The sequence below is a fragment of the Amblyomma mixtum genome, chromosome 4 (assembly GCF_055824585.1).
Source record: "Amblyomma mixtum isolate Tamu chromosome 4, ASM5582458v1, whole genome shotgun sequence".
Taxonomy (NCBI): domain Eukaryota; kingdom Metazoa; phylum Arthropoda; class Arachnida; order Ixodida; family Ixodidae; genus Amblyomma; species Amblyomma mixtum.
This window is the reverse complement of record NC_143015.1, coordinates 51976416-51997691: the sequence shown is the minus strand read 5'-3', so window position 1 is coordinate 51997691 and position 21276 is coordinate 51976416. Positions and strand designations below refer to the sequence as shown.

General features: G+C 46.8%; 1 protein-coding gene across 1 annotated transcript in view; it reads left to right on the top strand.

The window, feature by feature from the left end:
* Positions 1-17852, top strand: part of LOC149346487 (beta-1,4-mannosyl-glycoprotein 4-beta-N-acetylglucosaminyltransferase-like) — a 35542-nt gene extending 17690 nt beyond the window's left edge. Inside the window, exon 4 of the mRNA XM_089541353.1 lies at positions 17646-17852. Coding sequence (XP_089397479.1) covers positions 17646-17852 — 207 coding nt within the window. The remainder of the gene's footprint in view (positions 1-17645) is intronic.
* The last annotated feature ends 3424 nt before the right edge of the window (positions 17853-21276 follow it).

The following is a 21276-nucleotide window of genomic DNA, read 5'->3' as shown; positions in this document are numbered from 1 at the left end:
TGCGAACTGCGGGCCAGGGCTCTGCAGTTGTCGCCAGGGTAACAGCTGCTGGAGGTGACTGCTGACTGGTCTCGCCATGGCTGCCCGGGATCGATGCTCCAAACAGGACAGAGGCAGCTCCGTCGCCGCAGGCAGCAGCGAGACGATGTGCACAGGACAGCAAGCCTGGGTGGCTTCACTGGATCTGCAAGATTTCTGAAACACACTCCGCATGCCTATAACGTAGGTCTCGGGAGGGGAAACAGCGTCCGTAAAGGCCTCGTGGCTCAATGCTCTACCCGCTAGCAACACGTGTCGGGCGGCTGTGTAAACGCTTAGTTCGAGTGAACAAAGCCCTTTCTTGAGTTTACCGAGACTGCTCGGTTCGTGCGAGGCTATAAAAAACGAGCGGGGAGCGCAGTGCGCCCCCCCCCCTCAGCACCCCGGTCCGGTGGTCGTGTTTTTTCCAACATGGTGCAGGCAGCTGTGAAAAGCCTCACTACCATTGTTACGACGACCCCCAACAAAAGAAATTGGTTACGTGCGCGGATCCGCGAGGAGACAACACCTTTGTTGGGTGGTCCTACCCTACTCTCTGCACGAAGCAGCTTCTGGGCGGTCGGCGCCCGCCGTATCGGACGGTGTCGGAGCGCCCTGTGCCGAACTGCATTACCAACGAGCTCGGAGCGGTACCCGTGGCCCCAGGCTATCAGAAAGAGTAGAGAAAATATGTAAAGAAAACTCGGACCGGCCACGGGGCTTCCGTACTCACTCGCTTCGGGCTAAGCAACTGCGCGGGCACTATACCTCGAGCTCCTTCGATGCGGACCACGTGGTTCTCGTGTTGAAGATACTCCTGAAAAGAAAAACTGGAAGAAAACTGCGCTGAGCATGTAGCAAAGGTCAAACTTGATGCAGCAAAATACACCTCGCACTCAAGAAAGCATGCCGCAGATCCTAGCAATCAAAATTCACGCTAGGCCAAGCACTTGTCATGTGCGAACAAAGCTTTCTTCGAACCGAACAGAGTCGTCTAATGTTCCAAGAGCAGATGTGGGAATAATGTGGGTGCCAGATGTGTTAATAGTTGGAGAGATAAATACGTTCTCCCCGTTTAACCGCGGCTGGCATGCTCAGAACCGCGCGGACCACACCCCGTGGTTGCGTACGCTACCGAGCGTACGCCGTCCACGGCGGCCCTTGCTCTGAGGGAACAAAGGAACGACACACTGCCTGACACAAACAGGCATGTATTGATAAAACAACAATAACGCTACCCAGCAACAAATACGCTGAGTGATCGAGGACGTCCGATTCACCGGCACGGTTACGACGGAATGTTCGCCCACGCTAGGGCAAGGGGAAACACCGCATCCGGACAGGACGAGGTGCGGGTAAACGTTCCTCCCCACGAGTCTTCGCGCAAGCCGGTGAAGAGCGGAGCCTCGCGCAGAATGTCAGCGTGCTTCCCGTTCCCGAGCCAAAGGAACCGTCTCTCCCCCGCACGCGCGCAGCCAACACGCCATCTGTGGCGCTCATGTCGCTGCGACGCCAGCGCAATTCCCTGTTGGTTAAAGTAACACAACTGAGGAGAGTGCATTGCGGGGAAGCGATCCACAGGGGACTAGTAAAGCGCGTCCCCACAAATGCTAGGTTTTTGAAGGGAAGTCTTCTGGATGTATGATCCGCGGGCAACAAACCTCACCTTGAGCTCAGCACGGCACATTACGAACTTGCGTTAAGTTGAGTTGTTAACCTGTGAATCATAAATGCATTTCCGCTTCGCAAGCCATGCAAAGCAGTTTTCATGAAAGGATAGTTGAATTGGAGGTAGCAGGTGTATCGGGGGTCAGTTTTAATCTCGATGAATAATGAATTATATAGAAAAGTGAAAAATAACAAGACTGTCCAGGGCTCATGTGGACGGTAAACACAGAGACCCTTACAGCACAGGCTACCGCACAAGGTGAAGCAGATATTATAAGCACACAGCTCACACAAAGTTATCGAGGCTGTGTAAGATCACTGAGTTGTATGGGAAACACCACTGTTTCAAGAAACACAAGACTCCTTTTGTATCCGGCAAAGCCAGAATGGTGCGTCATATACCTTTATGCTGCGGGAAATGTTACATGGAAGGGAAGGACCAGTGCCTATATTGCCGGCTTCGTGAGCCGAATAATTACGTTGACAACCTGCGCGAAAAGCAGTTTACAGTACTAGAGTGCGGTGAGGGTCTAGCGGGTACGACATTATAAAAAACGAAAACTGTGCAAAGAAAGACTGGACAAGACAGCAGAAGCACAGAGAACAGGCGCAGACTAACAACCGGCTGATCGCTCAATGTCACTTTGCTTTAACAACAAAGTTGAGGCTGTGGCTGACAAAACTTTATTGCGCATAAGCGTAGGGGACTAACGCATGTTAGCTCGCGTGCCGCAAGCCGTGGGGATCTTTGGCGACGCCGGCCCAATCGACGGCCTTGGACTGAATGTCGGGGTCACCACTGGACCTGAGCTTGCCACATGCTTCTTAGAAGGGATGAGACAAGAGTCCTGGGAGAGCCTTACTGATTTGGCTCGCCCAGATCATATGGTCAAAGTTATCTTTCTCGCCACAAAAGCGGCAGGAGGGATTGATATCTTTATTTATGGATTTAGATATGTAGTTTGGGTTGGGCAGCGTCCCCGTCTGCAGTTGTCTCCGCATCACCTGTTGTCTGGTCAGTGTGTATGTGCACCAACCATACAAAGTGAAAAAAAAAAAACGTAACCATTTCGCAAGCCCCATAAATTCCAGCTCTTTGGGGTACAGGCGGAGGGACGTCACGCTAACACTAACCCCACCAATAAGTTTACGCCTTGCATATGCAAAGTAATCTCTTAGTTTCCGCCCAGCTATGGCACGGTGTATGTCGGGCAAACGGATGGTGCATGAAAACAATATTAATACAGCCTGATAATTCCTTCGATGATACACTGGTGGAGAATCTCGCTAAGCATTGTAAGTCCTGCAAACGCGATGATTAGAAATCTCGATACTAGGGCCGGACAAACGTGTTAGCGAGGCGTCCATCCAACTCTACCGCAAGGAGCTGGAATATCTCGTGTTGGCGAGTTTGTTACGTTTTTTTTTTGCTTCACGCTCTTCTTGCGCGTGCAGTTTTTTGTTGAAAGGAGGAGGCGTTGGTGAATCAACTAGTTTTAGTGTTAGCTCCTCCTTTGTGCTTTTTTTCTCTTGTCTCGTCGTTTTTTGTGCAGTTGTTTTTTATAAAGTTTACTTTACATTTCAGCCACAGCAAAATAGCATGGGTCGTTGTTGAGAATGACGGCGATAAGCGGCTCAAGACAGGATTAGACCCCATGTAAGACTATGGAAGCCGAATTCATCAAACAACAGGGAAAATTTGCACAAAGAAGGCAAAAAAAAAAAACTCGCGTTCGTCTAGACATTGTAAACACGTGCAAGTTTGACTGCCGGAAATTCAAGATAAGTTTTTACTCCTGTCTGAGATTTAATATCAGAAATGTTTAGTCTTTCCAGCGTTTTGGTTTCATAGATTTGCGTATTGGCGACTGAAAGTACGTGTACAGCGTACCTTCATCCCAAACTGGTTCTCATTGATGTTTCTTCATTCGCACTGTAGTTTTACATTCATTCTGCATGTTTTTGCATTACATTTGACCATCGACTTCAACAAAACTCTAATGCTCTTTATGAGGGCTTTCTCTTTCTGAATAAAGTGCAACTGGGATTCAGCGCAGTCTGCACCTCCATCATTCCTTAACGTTGTGCGCTGCCAGAGCCTACCGAAATAATAAGAATACTCGTTAAAATGATTGTGATGCCAAAAGCTTTTTTCGTTTTTTTTTTCGAGTTGTTGCTCAATTCTACAGGACATTTTTCGCCAAATTCACAACAAGAAATACTACAGTTTAATAATTAGAAGAAAGTGCCATGTGTTTCAAAATTATTATCTCTACTTACGTTACTCTCAGAAAACAAAACCTTGCCAGTACTCAGCGACCATTTTCTCAAATGTGTTCGTAACAAAATTCCTCCCTGAGTTGTATACAGCATATGCATGCGCCCAGGCTTGTTTTAATAGTATTGTTTCCATCGTTTTGAATACAAATATTTTAATAAGGAAAGTAAACAAAAAGGGCAGTCGGATAGAGTTGTATAAAGTCTGCTGCAATACCTGGCGCACAAAATCTCTGTAAACTGCTTCAAATTAGCCTTCCTTTCCTTACTTATCAGTGGTTAGCACTGCATCACAAATGCAGTGAAAATGACTGTTTCCTGCTCTTCCTGCTCGACATGTACGATTTAGCATAGGGAAGTAGATGCTTTTCCTTTCCTACCTCAATAATAAAGGCAATATTTTAATAAATTACAGTTTCGTGCTAACGCGTTTGTGAAGCAGATAATGTTCTTGACGAGTGCAATGAAGATTTCTGATCTGGTGAGCAGAGCCCAAACTACCAGCTTTTTTATGTGACTACGGAAAAAATTGAGACAATAGCTTTTTTGCAAAGTGCGCGTCTACTGGTTTCTTTGCCTGAAACGAGAGGAAGCAAAGCAACGCAATAATTAAACCATGAGCAGAGAAGGGTCAGATATAATTTACCAATCGAGGAATCAATATGACAGCCTTTTCTGCCTCTCCTATTGAAAGAAGGCTGCAGAAGGTTTGGTGCTTCAAAATGAACTGCTGCATTCCTTTGCAAAAGCTTCGTCATCGCCGCAAACTTTGCCTTCAGCTTGAACATTTAGGTCGTCTTATTTGTAAAGACAACTTTTCGGTAACAGTTGTGCAGGCTTGTGTGGTACATTTCAGAATGCTTATAAACTAAAAGCATGAAGCATGGCATTAAATGTTATCTCTAAGAACATGCTTTCGTGAAATATACACGCAAACATATGCCAGTAAAATAAGCCCTAATTTACTGGAATATACAGTTTGGATGTGCTGAAGAGTGACGGACTGCAAGCTGCCACCTCTGGTGGCCTCCACCAGTACGTCTTGGGCAGATACACACGAAAAATGTGCTGTCGTTTCATATCTACCAGGAGGCCTTAGGAAGCAATCACCACCCGAAGTGCTCTACTGTGAAGCAAAGAAATGAAATTTAGGATCCAACGTTATCGTATAGGGTACTTTAGAGGGTGAACACATATTAAATTCTATGGTTTCAATCAGTTCAACATCATATATGCCAAAATTTACTTTGAAAATGATTGAAAATGATGAGGTCGCCTGACTATTTCCTAAACACACTGCGTTCATACAGCGCATTATGGACACAAAAGGCATTTCAGCAAAATTCTGCAAGAATATCGTAAAAGAGAAAAAAAAACACACCCCAGAAAAAAACATTACATCAAAACTCTACAGGAATACCGTATGATTCCACATCCAACCAGACTTTAAAAACACACCCTTGCTACCAGTCAAAGTAATTGAAAAAAAGAAAATACCACAAATGTGTTTGCTTGACAAAACAAAGATGACCAGAATGAAGGTGATCGCCTGAAACGCAGCAGTAATTATAATGGCACCGCAGTTCCTACAAGCATAGTCGAGTTTATATGCAAGTCAAGAAAAATTCTTCATCTGCTTTCGGAAAGCATGCAGAGAAGAACAGTCTTCCTTAATGCCCAACAAATCAGGATAAAGGTTTAGCAGGTTAAGAATAAGCCATCTTAATAATTGCTTCCCATAGCTAGTCCTACATTTAGATTTTATAAAAGCAGTTTGCCTAAATTTGTAGTGCGGCTCATGCTTCGTACACTTCGATATGAAAAGTTGTGGATCGCTTTTAAAATATAAAAAGGCAGTCTTTGCAAACGCAACTTATAGAAGGATTGAATGTCCAAGATTCCATCTTATAACCATGTTGAGTCACGCACCGGTATGTTTCAATGATTCGGACACCTTTCTTCTGTAATAAATATAGGCTTTCCAGTTTGGCCTACCAGCAGTGCCTCATGCAAGTCAACAGTAATGAAGCCGCGAGTGAACGGTATTGAAATAGAGCTCGTAAATAACAAGGTAACAGTAGACGGAACCTGTTAAGCACATCAATGCATTGTGCAACATTGCGTTTAATAAAGTCAACATGAGAGGTCCAGCGAAGGCTTTCGTGAAATCGGACACCTAAACATTAGATAATCTCAAACTCGTTCTAGCGGTCGCGATTGAAATATCACTTCATTAATCATATAAACTGGTCTGTAAAAACAACTAAAAATAATGTAGTTTGTTTTGCCAGCAGTTAACGTAAGCTCATTTGCAACAAGCCAGTCAGGTAGATTTTTAGGCCATAGATTTACACGAGCAATTAAGGAACCTAAATTATCCGCAGAAAAAAATACACTATTTTCGTCAGAATAAAGATAACGGCGACGAGCGTAACTAGGTACCACTGGGCCCTTAGAAGATGTTACCTTAGGAGTGCCTCGGCTCTCTCCTGACAAGTTTTCAACTGCGACGTGCGCCACCTGCCCTTTGCATTCCTCTATGTCTTCTGCATTTGAATGAGGCTCCCTTTGACGTAAAACCATGAATAAAACTATGATTTAACTTGCCTACCCAATACACACCGTCGTAGGGAAGCGGACAGTGCGTCCCATCAACTGCAAGCTCCATACCCTCTTCCTGCGCTGAAATTATCCGCAGTAGACGCCGTATTGCCAAAACGAAATTTATCCGCTGCTCCATGCGTGCTTTCATTGCTCTGCGTGGATCCAACCTTTCCGGCGATTTAACTCGCCGTCACGTGGTGGCGTTCAGGACGCTTGCGGTCAGGGCCTGCTGCACATCACAGAACCGCCTTCTGAACTGCCCCTCCTAACCCGCTTCTGCTACAGAGACGACGTTGGCTCATTTTATGGTAACTTGCCCAGGACTTCGGGAGGCAAGAAGCGACACTTCTGCATTCAGGGTTGCTATCGAGCAGACTACCAGACACTCGAATCAGGACCGATGGGCCCCCGATACCGGGCCATGTTGGCATTTGTAGCCGACACCGGCTTGCACATGTATACTGGCTTGCACAATTATGTATATTGTATATATCGCCACCAGGTCGAAATATATACCTCTCTTATGCTCAAGACCATATTTGCGCAATAAAAAAAAATTTACTTACTTCCATAACAGCGTCTCGAGCCCAAAGACGACTGGCGGACCGGAGGTAACGCCTACATATGGCGGAAAAGGACAAGTTTCACATGCGTAACCAGATTTATCGCCGCTAATCCTGACCCGGAAAAAGAAACCTGACGTCACTTGTGTGAGGAATTGGCGCAGCGTATCGCATATGACTCACCCGAACTTGGTGAGGAGGCAGGACGCTGGCTAGCGGTGGTGCCGCAACCAGACCGGATGTGCCTGTGATGGGGATTTTGCTTTGCCACCTGCTTTGCATCGTCACATTGACGTTATGACCAAATTAAAAGGGAAATAGCGCGGATTGTTAGAGAACAGAACCCTTTTTTGCGCTTTTTACAAATAAAGCTCATTTTTGCTGCTACTTGTGACGGGGGGGGGGGGGGGAAGGGGGGGGGGGCTAAAGTGCACTGCACTGCCGCTTACGGTATAGGACGCTGTTGAGCCCTTTTTCTACCTCAAGGGCAAAGTTGCGATAATACTCAAATCTGTCCAAGCGCTCCACACGCCGAGCATCCTGGCCCGCGTGTCACCATAAATTAGGGGGGGCGGCAAACATAGCTTCGACCTGGTCGAGTAGCGCTTGCTACCCGCAGACATCGTTGGAAGCCAGCTTCAAAACAGACGTTCCAAATACCGGTTGGCTTCGAGCTGGGGCCTAGCGCCAGCTGCACGTCAGTGCTGACAGACTCAGAGTGCGGGGTCCGGGCTGCGAGGCGTACGCCGCGACTATCTGACAGGAACGCTGTGTTAGCAGAGTGTGTGACGATGGTGTCGAGAATGTAGGTGAGCTTTGTTTTCGGTCGGCGACTGCCACGTCTCAGTTGTAACAAAAATTTGGAGGCGACACAAACTCCGCGTTAGAGGCGTGAGACGATGTTTTCAATATGTTAACGCCCATATATGGCAAATTGGTCACTCTCGACTTCGCATTCATAGGTCCCTGGGAGTCTTTATACCACTCCTGACACAATGGTTAAGCGATGGCCCTTAGAAGGAAGATGCTGGCGCGATGCGGCTTGTGCCAGTAAGGTCACTCCTGCTGGTTTGAGTTCTCGCGGCCAATTATAAATTTAACTGACCCCTGCCATGGTGGTTATTTTGCTCACAATCCGGTGGGCAGGTTGTGATGACGTCACAAGGTCACGCGACCTACGTGGCCCACCTCGGTTGCTATTCCAGGGATTTTATGCTCGCAATGCCAGCACCGACGAAGACGCCACATTTTCTGAGCAACGAGAGCCCTAACGTTATAGTTTTAAATTGTAAATACCCTGGATAAGATTCTTTCTTCCCTGCCCGTCACTGGCCTCCTCTTTTCTCCTCCGAACACTGCCACGCTGCCTGCGTGAACCCTAAAAGCTCCCGCCTACTCATTCAATGCCCACGGGTAACAACGCGTGAGCAGAGAAGACGGGTGGTACCGGAGGCACAGTCCTACGTAATTCTTCCCGCGCGTTGTTCTGCTTTCGAGAGTAGCAGTGCATAGTAATGAAAGCAATTTTGAAAGCAAATAATAAGTTTTTCTTCGAAATTACTGCCGGCTGGCGATTAATTACATTACTAAATTACTAGACCATAAAAATAACTCGATACTTTACAAAAACTGAAAATTCAATTAGTCTACTTTGAATAAACTAAACTAAATTAATTCCACGTACGTTGCGGCCTACTTGCTAGATAATCTCTCTTTTAGTAATTAGGTGCCTTGTCTTTGTCTACGGGAAAGAGAAGTTATGAGCGCTGACTCTCTGCTTAGGTCTTATCTTTATGGCTGCTTGCAGATGCCTCTTCTGAGAGAAACAGAACAAAAAGAACGCAGTACCAAGTACAGTTTTGCAGGCGAGTCGAAGAGTTGAAGCAAATGATGATGTGTAGGCACACTGCAGAGCTAGAAACCTAGGTGGCTTAAACTTGAACCACTAGTTTCTTGCATGAGCAAAAAAGAGAACACATTTTTTATGACGCACTTCACGAATGTCGTAATTGTTTACCTAATTTTTCAGTGAAGGGCCCACATGTCATGAGCTTTTCTTGCTCATGACATGTGTCAGCATGACAGCAAAACATGAACTCTGTGTTGCTGATTTGTAGTTTTTTGTTTTTGTTCTCTTTTCTCGTTCTTTTTCTTTTTCGTCTAGGTTTTCATGAATTGTTGAAATTTGTAATACTCAGTGCAGTGAACAGTATGTAGTGCTGTAGTGCTGTAATGTATTTTTTTTTCATCTGTGCTTGTTTCACTTCCCTTATTAATGCCCGCAGGGCCATGAGGGTATTTGAAATAAATAAAAAATAAATAAATAAATTTTATTTTGAAGTCTAACAGTAAACAGCGCATAAATTCTAGTAATACAATAAGAGTGAGTGTGGAATAGGTCTTTGTACTGCAGTGGGCGCCGTTAGGCTAACGACGACGATGAAAAACAGCCTATTGTAACATTTAGTGCATATAGCGTACCTGCTGTACAGTTACTTTAATACCAGTATTCAAACACACTACTTCACGCTATTACATTGCTATAGACAAATACATTGACCAATTTACCAACGAATCGTCCCTATCTTTTTTCCCTGGAGCGTCTCGAGCCTCGCCAATTCTGTGTCCTGCACCGTGTAATACAGCATCGGCAGTACCATGGTGTCCGGTTCACAAGAATTCATGTACCCATGGCTTAGGAGAACGCATTTCAATGTGGCAGCACTCCTACTTACATTACGAGAGAAGCAGGTGGCATGTGTGTGTGTATGTGTGTGTGTGTGTGTGTGCGTGCGTGTGTGTGTGTGTGTGTGTGTGTGTGTGTGTGTGTGTGTGTGTGTGTGTGTGTGTGTGGGTGGGTGGGTGGGTGGGTGGGTGGGTGGGTGAGTGGGTGGGTGAGAGAGAGAGAGAGGGGGAGGGTTCTCTCGCTGTTAGAAAAAATGCCAGTGACGGCAAGCAAAATCTGGTGACGTCACCAATCTGCTGTAGACACACACAGCAAGCCCAGCACCGCCACTTGAGACAATCCTATACATATGCCTTTCGTCTATTTATACAGACCGCTGGCCGACAGTGAGGGATCGGTAGTGTACGCGGCGTCATCGGAACGCGACTGGGGGCGCTCAAAGTGAAGCGTCTCCTATTTGGAACGTGGCGGCTCGCGAACGCGCCAACGGTACGGGTGTCCACCCCGCCCCGCGGTACCGATTCGCGCACGTGCTGGCACGAATGTCTATTTGTGTTTGTTTTTATTTTGTGGTGAAGAGAGTGCTCTATCTTACGGAAGCTGGAGGGCTGGCTATGCCCTGGATGAACCAATGATGTTAAGACCGCAACATGATTGGAAGCTACGGAATGTGGGCCGGGCCTTTACGGCTTTAAAACCGGGTCCCGGAGCCGGAACCGAGGTTCTGCGCTAAGGTCAGATGCTACGCATCTTCGGCTACGCCGAGTAGGGGCCTCCCCTAGTATTAGCCAGTTCCGCCTTTTGGTTGTTTGTCTTTTTGCCGTTGTATCTAACTTGTATATTCTGTAAATATTTGTATATAAATTTTCAGTTATTCCATTTTTTATCCCTGCGTGTCAACACATCTTGAGACCGTCTCTGACGGGGCACCCCTGGTGCGAAGAAAGAAGCTTCAGTCTTCCAGTTGGAACAAACCGTCTCTGGCGGGGCACCTCTGGTGCGAGGAAGACAGGGAACCTGTGAAACTTTACTGGCGCAGTCGACAGGATCCTGCGGCCATCGGAAGACGGCGCAGTAAAAGACTGAAGGCAGGGAGAAAGGCGACGATCAGGCAACCGCAGCGTTCGAGAAAGGACCTGCGGAGAGACGGCGGCAAGGACGCAAGGACCACGGCAGGTGTCCAGCGACGCGGGACTGCATCCGGTCAAGGAAAGCAGCGCGTCGAGAACTCGACGGTCACTGGCGGGTCGCAGCAAGTGACGACCGCGGGCACAGGACCAGCGGCGTGCGACAGCTCATCGCAGCGTCCGGTGAAGGTGGCGGTGGATTCCGACGCCAAGGAGCTGGCAATGCGGATCGACGCATCGAAACTGTGAGTTTCCTTCGTCGCATTGTTCACGTCCCTGTGCATGTGTTCGAGCCGGTAGGACAGTTGAGGAGTACAGACGGCGGTATGGAGAGTTATCCATGCCAGCCCTCACTCGATGTGAGGTACCAGGTTGAGTTAGCGAAGGCGCGCTTAGCGGACCTTCAGGTTCAACTCGGGAAAGTGAATGGCGGAAAGGCGCTGCTTCGTGAGGAAGAACCTCAGGAGGTTAAGTATTTCTTGAAGGTAATCGAAGCCAGACGCCAGCAGGTAGAGCTCGAGATCTCTAAGATCAAGGAGAGTAGGAGAGCCAGTGGATCAGCCAGGGAGAACTGCTCCGAGTCCCGAGAGGTGAGGCCGCCTGTGCTGGAAGACAACGGATTATGCTGCTCAAGCACAGGTGGAGGAAAGAGCAGTCAGGTCGCTGTAGGCAATCAGCCGATATTCGCGGACGCCTCTTTGTTAGGAAATGCCGCAGAGAGCGAAAACGAGATTTCTGAAGGGATCACAGCCTTTCCGCCACTGCGGGCGGCTAGCAAAGAAAAAGAGCCGCCCAATTCTGATGGTCTAGAGCTAATCGAGACCAAATTGTCCGCGACCAAGCAGGAGAGTGATCTAATTCCTGCAGGCTCTATGCATGAGATTGTGATCTCTGACACGGAGCTAGTGACCGGAGAAAGGCTAACGTTGCTGGAACGGCACACTGTGTCGGTCATAGCGCATGAAGGCCCTCGTAGCGTTGCTGATGGCGAGACCCTTTCATCTGAGGCAGAGAACGGAGGTGGGCCTGTTGCGCCTACCGGGCAGAGTGCCGCGCAATTGTCGCACGCACCCGATGGGCGTCCGACCAGGTCCTTCGAGGAGAAGGAAATGCGTGACGACTTGCCACAAGACAAGCTCGGGTCAAGCGACGGCGAGTCAGCTCGTGCTGCAGATGATGCCACGCAGCCGGCCAGCGCCTATCAAGCAGGGAGCGGCGATTTAAATGTTTGTCCGTGCAGGAACGGTGCAAATAGCTCCAAATGCTCAAAAGTACCAGGAGACAGGCGCATAGCTTTCGCACTGAAAGTCGGCGTTTGGAACAGCACGTTCCGTGCGGCGGTACGCCAAATTATGGGCAGAGAAGCCGGCCGCACTGTTACAGTTGAACTGGGCAGGAGAGATGTTCCTTACGCAGCACGCCGTCCGTACAGGCGCGCTGACGAGAGCGTGCCCTTATGGGCGTCGCATGGTCATATATTTGGACCAATCGAGGATCATGACGTTTTTGATCCTGGAGGGCACCGGCTTTCGAGCTCTCGTCCCGCTGTAGAACAAACCTAATGAGTATAGTGGCCATTAGGCGTTCATCCTGTTGAGACGCGTGGTGGCTCGAACGCGCGCAGGGACGCTCGGTGCGACCAAGGAGGCTCACGTGGCCGCTTACGGACCCTATATGAGTGCCAATGAAAGCTCCGGTTGCAAGTGTCTGTGCGCATGTGTGCCCATTCGCGAGGATGAGTGTGTTTTTAGAGGTGGTGAACTGGGTGCAACACACCAACTTGGACGCTGTGTTACGGCGCACGGCAGGCATGCCACTGTGTGTATTTAAGTGTGCATTTTGCGTAATGTTGTGTAGGTGCCCTGTGCATTTTTTTGTTTTTGGTTTTGTTGGTGCCAGTGCTGGTGTAGCTGCGGCATGTCACCCACAGGGTGGTTTTGTGACCCGTACCGATCCCTTTGTTACAATTCTAAAAGTGGCATTTGAGCCCTTTGTAGAATCTTGGGAAGGGCGTGTAAGGGATCGGTAGTGTTACCGGCGTCATCGGAACGCGGCTGGGGGCGCTCAAAACGAAGCGTCTCCTATTTGGAACGTGGCGGCTCGCGAACGCGCCAACGGTACGGGTGTCCACCCCGCCCCGCGGTACCGATTCGCGCACGTGCTGACACGAATACCTATTTGTGTTTGTTTTTATTTTGTGGTGAAGAGAGTGCTCTACATTACGGAAGCTGGAGGGCTGGCTATGCCCTGGATGAACCAATGATGTTAAGACCGTAACATGATTGGAAGCTACGGAATGTGGGCCGGGCCTTTAGGGCTTTAAAACCGGGTCCCGGAGCCGGAAGCGAGGTTCTGCGCTAAGGTCAGATGCTACGCATCTTCGGCTACGCCGAGTAGGGGCCTCCCCTAGTATTAGCCAGTTCCGCCTTTTGGTTGTTTGTCTTTTTGCCGTTGTATCTAACTTGTATATTCTGTAAATATTTGTATATAAATTTTCAGTTATTCCATTTTTTATCCCTGCGTGTCAACACATCTTGAGACCGTCTCTGACGGGGCACCCCTGGTGCGAAGAAAGAAGCTTCAGTCTTCCAGTTGGAACGAACCGCCTCTGCCGGGGCACCTCTGGTGTGTGTGCGTGTGCGTGTGTGCGTGTGTGTGCGTGTGTGTGTCTGCGCGCGCGTGTGTGTGCGTGTGCGTGTGTGTGTGTGGGGTGTGTGTGTGTGTGTGGGATGTGTGTGTGGGTGTGTGTGTGTGTGTGTGGGGGGTGTGTGTGTGTGTGTGTGTGGGGTGTGTGTGTGTGTGGGGTGTGTGTGTGGGGGGGGGTGTGCGTGGGGGGGTGTGTGCGTGTGGGGGTGTGTGTGTGTGCGTGTGGGGGTGTGTGTGTGTGGGGGTGTGTGTGTGTGGGGGTGTGTGTGTGTGGGGGTGTGTGTGCGTGTGTGTGGGTGTGTGTGTGGGTGTGTGTGGGTGTGTTTGTGGGTGTGTGTGGGGGTGTGTGTGGGTGTGTGTGGGGGTGTGTGGGTGTGGGGGGGTGTGTGTGGGTGTGTGAGAGAGAGAGGGGGAGGTTTCTTTCGCTGTTAGAAAAAATCCCAGTGACGGCAAGCAAAGTCTGGTGACGTCACCGATATGCTGTAGACACACACAGCAAGCCCAGCACCGCCACTTGAGACAATCCTATACATATGCCTTTCGTCTATTTATACAGACCGCTGGCCGACCTTCATGTGGCGAGAAATTTCCCGTCATTCATACAAAAATTGTAACGTAACTGTTTGTCCTACAGCGTTGCAGGTGGTGCTATAATATTTCTTGTTGCGTATAGCTTGCATGCGCTAGCGAAATTGGAGGCTAACCTGAGAGAGAGAGATTCGAACCGACAACCTATGCACCTTCAGTTGCATTCCTTCTCAGACTTTCGTATCAAAATGTTGATGCAACTCTTCGTCGTACCGCTTTTCCGGGTGGTGTCATAGTAGAGGTGTGTGTGTGGTGATGTCATACATCGTTCGACTGGAAACGAAGGAGACAATGGAGGGCATGCTGGCGGCTTCGTACATGGATTTCATTGTGGCAGGTTGAACACTTTCGTATTCCCATAATTAGGTAGTCTTAAACGTCTCTGCCGAATTTTTACCCACTGGATTACTTCCGAAAAGCCTATCAAAATTACTGGCTGTCGTAGCCAGGCTGCGCTGATAGCTGAGCGCTCTAAGGCATCAGAAAAAGTGCCTAAAAAGCTGCTGTATTGGTACAGGCGTTGTTTCCGAGTTCGCCCATGGCTGAGCTTCTCTCTAAGCATTCTTTCTCTGCTGGCTAATGTCTTCACGGAAAAATTAGTGTTTTAAGTCCTCCATGGTTTTCATACTATACTGGCCTGAATCTGCCAATAATTTGACCTACAAGCATTTCATGAAATATATGGTCTACTTCTGGGATATTTTCTATTTCAGGCATTTTGAGAGATAAAATATTGCGAATCGAATACTTCTATTGCGTTTCACCAAAATTTGAGCCTTAAGTTGTCTCCCTTTTTCCAAATTGACAAAGATTTCAAACGTTCTACAGGGATATAAGTTTTTTAAAAGAGATTTTTGGGTCTGAGTGATAGAATTTTTGATTAATTTCGTTTTGCATTTCTGCTCGGGCAAGACTTTACAATAGGTAAGGGCTACTGAAGTGCCACTGTAAAACAAGAATGTCTCTTTTCCATGAATACACGAAAGCCCTAGAGGCGTTCATATCAATGCATTGCTAGTCCAATCATTTTGCACGCACATACTTTTGGTTTTATCAGTTTACTTGTTTGGAGGAGTTGGATATTTTTGTCGTTCTCTAATCAGACGTGCAATAAAGTTACGGATTAATTGGCATTTTAGGAAACAAAAAATGACAGGTAGAAACAGCAACGATCCATAAGTTTTCATACTCATTTAGCAGTTCTGGAAGGTATGCGGCAAGCAAAAGGTTATTGGGAACTAGCCGACTAAATTAATAAAGCCGACACCTCTTGCTACTTTCTTGGAACTTCTTTTCTCCAAATTGTTCATTTTCTAGTGTTTGTTCTCAATTTCTGTGCTGAGAACCGAATTTTCGCGCTAATTTACTGATGCATATCACAAATTCGCCCTCGCATTTCAGCTTCGCAGAAATTTGACTAATTGATTTCGTTTTTTGAGCCTTTCACGCTCTATGAAGCCATCGCCATATTACTGACGTGTCTCCTACAGTGGAAATGTGTAAGTCGATGCCTTATGAAGTTTACAAAAGCCATAACTGCGGTTGTTCAAAAGGAGATGGTGCCAGGCGCCGCAAAGGTTAGGGCTAAGTTTTAACATCTTGCACAAGCGTCGGGACCTTCTTTCGTTCATTCAAATGGTTTTGATCTCTTCTACCGGCGTTAGCTTTAAATCAGCACGCTCTTTGCTGCAATTGGGCGCTGCCTTTCATGGCTCTCTAATGCGAGACGTAGTGGTTTGGTTTGGTTTATGGGGTTTTAACGCCTCAAAGCGACAAAGACTATGAGAGACGCCGTAGTGGAGGGCTCCGGAAATTTTGACCACCTGGGGTTCTTTAACGTGTACTGACATCGCACAGTACACGGGCCTCGAATTTCTCCTCCAAAGAAATTCAGCCGCCGCGGCCGGGATCGAACCCGCGTCTTTCGGGCCAGCAGCCGAGCACCATAGCCACTGAGCCACCGCTGCGGCTGCCAGACGTAGTGGTCCAACGGTATAAAAGGGTTGGTAAATCATACAAGTAATCGCGTGCTATGTGGTGTGTACTGCTCTGAAAATTTATTATTTATTTCTTTGTGGTCAGATAATTTTTCGAAACTGCACATCCTCCCGTTTAGGCAGTGCCTTTGTGGAGGCCTTTGTTAACATATCGAACTAATAAATATGTAAATGTCATTTATAAAGCCTCGAGCACAGCCGTTTGTGGCTAGCAGCAACCATTATTCGCTTGCTTCCGGGCCAGCGCTTTATGTAAAAAAAACTCGCACTACCTTCCGTCCAGAGATCAAGTTTGTTCCTCGTACTGCATCTAACTCGAGAACTCAAAAGCATAGCCTGAATTACGGCGCCGAGTAATCTTGCGCAAAAGTGTAAAATATACAGGCTATTAGAAAAGCGTAGCCTACTTACACTTTCTCGCTGCTTCTAACGCGCCCCCATTCTATGACTGCCCATTTCATCAATGTCCTCTCCAGTGTCTTCAACATATTCCCTTCTCTAAGGTAAAAAGTTGCCAAGATGAACTCACTCTACATTACCACTATCTCTCCACAAAGCGGCAGCTTCGGTTTAAACAAGTCATAGCTGTCTTTGCATCATAACACAAGACGGAGCATTTCTTCACAGACTACTTCCCTCTCCCCTGACTTCGCATTTTTTCTAGTCTGGCTATAGGAAGTAACTGCTGCGATAAAATGAAATTAAAAAATGACCGGAAAGAGCTAAAATATTCGCATAACGTAAAGCATGCCAGTTTTAGAACCTCGACGTGCGTATACTTGGAAACGCGTCCGGGTGTGCATCTTCTTGAGTTTATTTCACTCACATATCATTGCAGTGTCATTTAGGATATCTGCAGGAGGACTAATCTCGATATTGTGTATTATCTACGAAACGAGCCCGCAAAAGGGCTAAAACGCGCATGTAATAAACATTTGGAAACATTTAGGGCTGAACCGTGTAAGGAATCTTAGAAAAATTAGAGGTGCAGTTTACCGCAGATTCGAATGAGATTTGACCTTATTCTCACAGCTGCACCTTGATAAGCTATGAACGTGCAGTCTGTATACCACACTCTTGCTTGCCCTCATACCACACCACAACTACGACACGCAGTCTGCGCAACACCACCTAGTGCAGTTATGCAATACGTATCCAGCTCTAATTAACAGTTTGTTACTAAGTGCGTCGTAAACTTATTTCACGGTTGGGCCCTAAATGTTTCCAACTTGTAGTATGGCATTCTGCTGACTTCTACGTGACTGGAAACGTCGTTTTTCGTACATGCGTTCTAACGGTATATTTGTTTCACTGTTTTCTAATAGTTTCAGCCTGCGAAAAATTCGTATGAATATATGTTCTGCCGTTTTCTGTAGATCGGAGCTGCAAATTGTGCTTATTCGTTTTCTGCAGCCATTTCAAAAACTTCTGCTCAAAAGTCATTCATGGAGTGCTGCATGTCACTACGCAGGTAAAACTGGCGGCGGCGCAAAGGGATGACGGGATACGGTGGGGTGACCTCGCTGAGAAGAGAGATCCCTTATACATCGAATCTCTGCGCAAGAGTGGAAGATACTTCGACAACAGCCCGCCACTTTTGAGCTGTGATCCATACGAGGCGGCCCCGATGTACGTCAAGAAGAACGTCGATCGCTTCCGATACCTCATGACTGTATAAATGCTTGAACGATTTCTGGTTTGCGGACGTGATCTTCAAGATCCCCGGAAAGTGCTGAGGTACAGGTGGTTCTCGGAAGGACTCCGTGCTTTCCTTGGAACTAGTATCAAGTGACCGCTGTAGCTACAATGCCGCTCTTTCGAAGCGTACCACGTATTTGTTTACCTTTGTGACAAAACTTAAGGTTTCCCACGTATAGCCAAACTGCCATTGCAAGCTATGGTTTCCTAGACTCCTGCTTGTTTGCCAACCGCAGATATACTTTATCTACAGATAACTTAATAATGACTTAATATTTAGTGTTTCAGCCCAGAGTCTGGTGCCCCGTCAGCAAAAAATGGACAAGATGCAATTTGCCTGCTTGCTGAGGCAGTCTTGCCGCTTATATTGAAATCCAGCCCTTTGGCACGGCTGGTTATCTGTGCCGTACATTCAACGCGTTCTCTATTGTCGTCCGCACGTGAATCTCCGGCAATTAAAAGAATACCTCATATAGTTTTCCACTGCCTATTTATTTCTAGTTTAATAAAGACCATTAAAACAACACCCCCCCCCCCCTGTTATCACATTGTGCCTTTAAATATCCTATCGTTCCTGCTGCTCGAACCTGCCTTGTTTACATCACTTCAAGCTGGTGAAAACATTCCCACTTACGTTTCGTATCAAACTCTGAATGTGCTGAAGTACTTAATAGGTACAGAGAGGCTTCGTTGTATGTTATAGGGGTTCTTGCCTCTCATACAGTCTCATTATAACCTTTACGAACTGGTTGAGGCTTTGTGCCTTATCTAAACAATCTGAGAAGGCACTGCGAATCAATCACTTTCTTACCACTTGTAAGTAAAGCCAGCAGATTATCAGGAGGACTTACACAAGCTAAGGACTCCGATACGTGTTAGTGCATGTTATTTAGCTTCAATAGCTCCCAAACTTCTCGAAGTCACTGTGTTGTACGCAGGCTGCCGGGAATGACCAAGCATGTTAAAATAACCTGTCCAAAATAAAAACATGCAGCCGAATGTATGTTTGCTCTTAACAACTTGAATAATCCCAACTGTTCGCCACAACACAACTTAACATGAACAAATAAGCTGACACGCAGCTAGCGATGAATATGTCGGCTCGTACAAACTTTCAGTACTAGGTGCTCAAAAGTCGCGGCAAGGATGGTATGTTAAATTTCAGTCATGAGGTTTGGCACGGTCTCAGAATAGTCGCACTGCAGAGAGCACTTCAGCAAGGGCTGCCGTGCTCAATCTTGCATGTCCGTATCTCTGTACGAAGGAACCAATTTTCGGCACTACAAAACCCGCGAGCGCGTGCGGAAGTAGTAGTGAGTACCCCGAAGGAGCAAGAAACTTCGACTTCTTTTAGGCGCTACCTATATTTACTTTACTTAACCTCACCCTAGTAGATTACATTAAATCACACATTTCATGCAAACCAGGTCTGTCAATAATAATGCAAAATATTTTGTAGTGTTATATTTACGCCTGATTTCTTCAGTTGTTTTGTAGTCATTTTTAGTGGTCTGTTTTATCCGTAATACATTTATGTAGGCAGCACTTCAGTAGTACTTTTCTCTAATAACTACACCCAATTATGTTTGTTACAACAAAAATGTCTATTGTTACTAAAGTTTTGGACAAAACATTGCAGAAAACTTGTTCTGACGGCAGAAATGTTTTGTTTTTCGACTGCGATGGTCAGAAATGCAAATGAGAACAGGCAATTAGCGCGGAGAAAGGTGGAGTTGGGAAGTTTCCAAGCAGCAGTCATCAGTATCTTGCACAACAGGGGCATTAGTAAATGTGACTGCCCGGCAGTGAATAGAGTGGCGGTGAAAATCATGTTCTTGATATTCATTGCTATCAAACCCCGGCGGCGCTGTGATATTACTGCTGGAGTTCGCGAAATTAGTGACAACTTTCTCACCTACATAACACAACAAAATTTGACTCAGGGTAACAGGAAACAGCGGACGTGTCTTCGGGTAGTCCATAGTTGACCGTTATCTCAGCGCTTTTGGCTCGAACTTGGAAAGTTGGAGTCGCTGGTATGAGTTCGTCCTTGAATACGTTGCGCAAGATGGAACGAAATGCAGACGAACTATACCTTTTGTTGTAAATGACGGAAGCTAGCAGTCACCGAAACCAAGGGGCATAAGGGACGTTTTTTATTTTAGTTTTTATCAATGGGCGACTAATAAAAGCAGAAGAAAAACAACCGCATACCGCCCATGGGATCTGAACACACTAACTGAATATCGCGTCCGGTGCTCTACCAACTGAGCTACGGCGATGGATGCCCAGTTGCCTATTTTTGGGGATATTTATATGTCGTGTAAGCGAACCTTAAGAGTACGCAAGCCCCACCCACGTTCAGAGCGCCGAACGTAGTACAGGTACGTCCTCCGCGACTGCCACGTAGAAACGCAGTTGAACAGTAAGGGTGGACGGTGTGGGAGAGCCCTTTATGCTACCTACGGCATCAAGGCTGCCAAATTCGAGTCCTCTATGAACTATTCAGAAGATAAGGGAATAGAAACAGGTGCTCTTTATGACAGAAATGGCGGAAGCTAACAGTCACAGAAAGCAAGAATATCAAACATACCCTTAAGTAGGCTGATTGTATGAAAGCAGTGATTAAAAACTGCTGCAGTGAACCAACCATTGTTATTAGAATTCAATATGCGTGAGGAAGGTACAACCCCCTCGTTCTCTTTAGAAGAACTCAGCCATGCTTGTACGACGTCACTAGGACTAGTAGAAGCAACCAATACAAACAAGGAACATAGCTGGCCTGGGGCACGAAGAGTTTCTTAATAATAGCTAGACGGAAGGCCCGCTTTTCATTGACAAAGCGGAAAACCTACGATTGCCAGGGAATGCAAGACGTTACCAGGCTATAGTGTACACTTGCCTCCCGTACCACAGTGGTTACTTCTTATTTATATTACAATGATACTTCTTTAGCGCCCGCCCTATGAGTCCGTTGCATCAGACCTTGTTGAAGTTATCCGTGGGCACTGACCGCTGTTTTCAACTTGGAAAGAATATTAATCGTTTCCGCAGCGTTGTCAAAGAACTATACTGTTTAGTAGAAAAGAAAATGAAGGAAGTTATTCTACTTATATACGCTACCCCGTTGCTTATGGCGCACACAGACTCTTCGCATCAGCTGACTTAAGCAGATCGCTCTATTTGTGATTAAGCAGCGAACCGTTCTCTTAATCGCTTACCCAATGTTTGAGAACTAAGAACCGTGATTTTCTAAATGTGGTCTTAATTTTGACAGGATCGAAGGTAATTCGAGTTGCTAAATTTAGACTACAAATATGGGACACGAGAAAAGTGGGACGTTGCAACATGGTTGCTTCGAATCAGAATATTTTGCTTTTTGTGACGTAATGCTCAATTTAAAC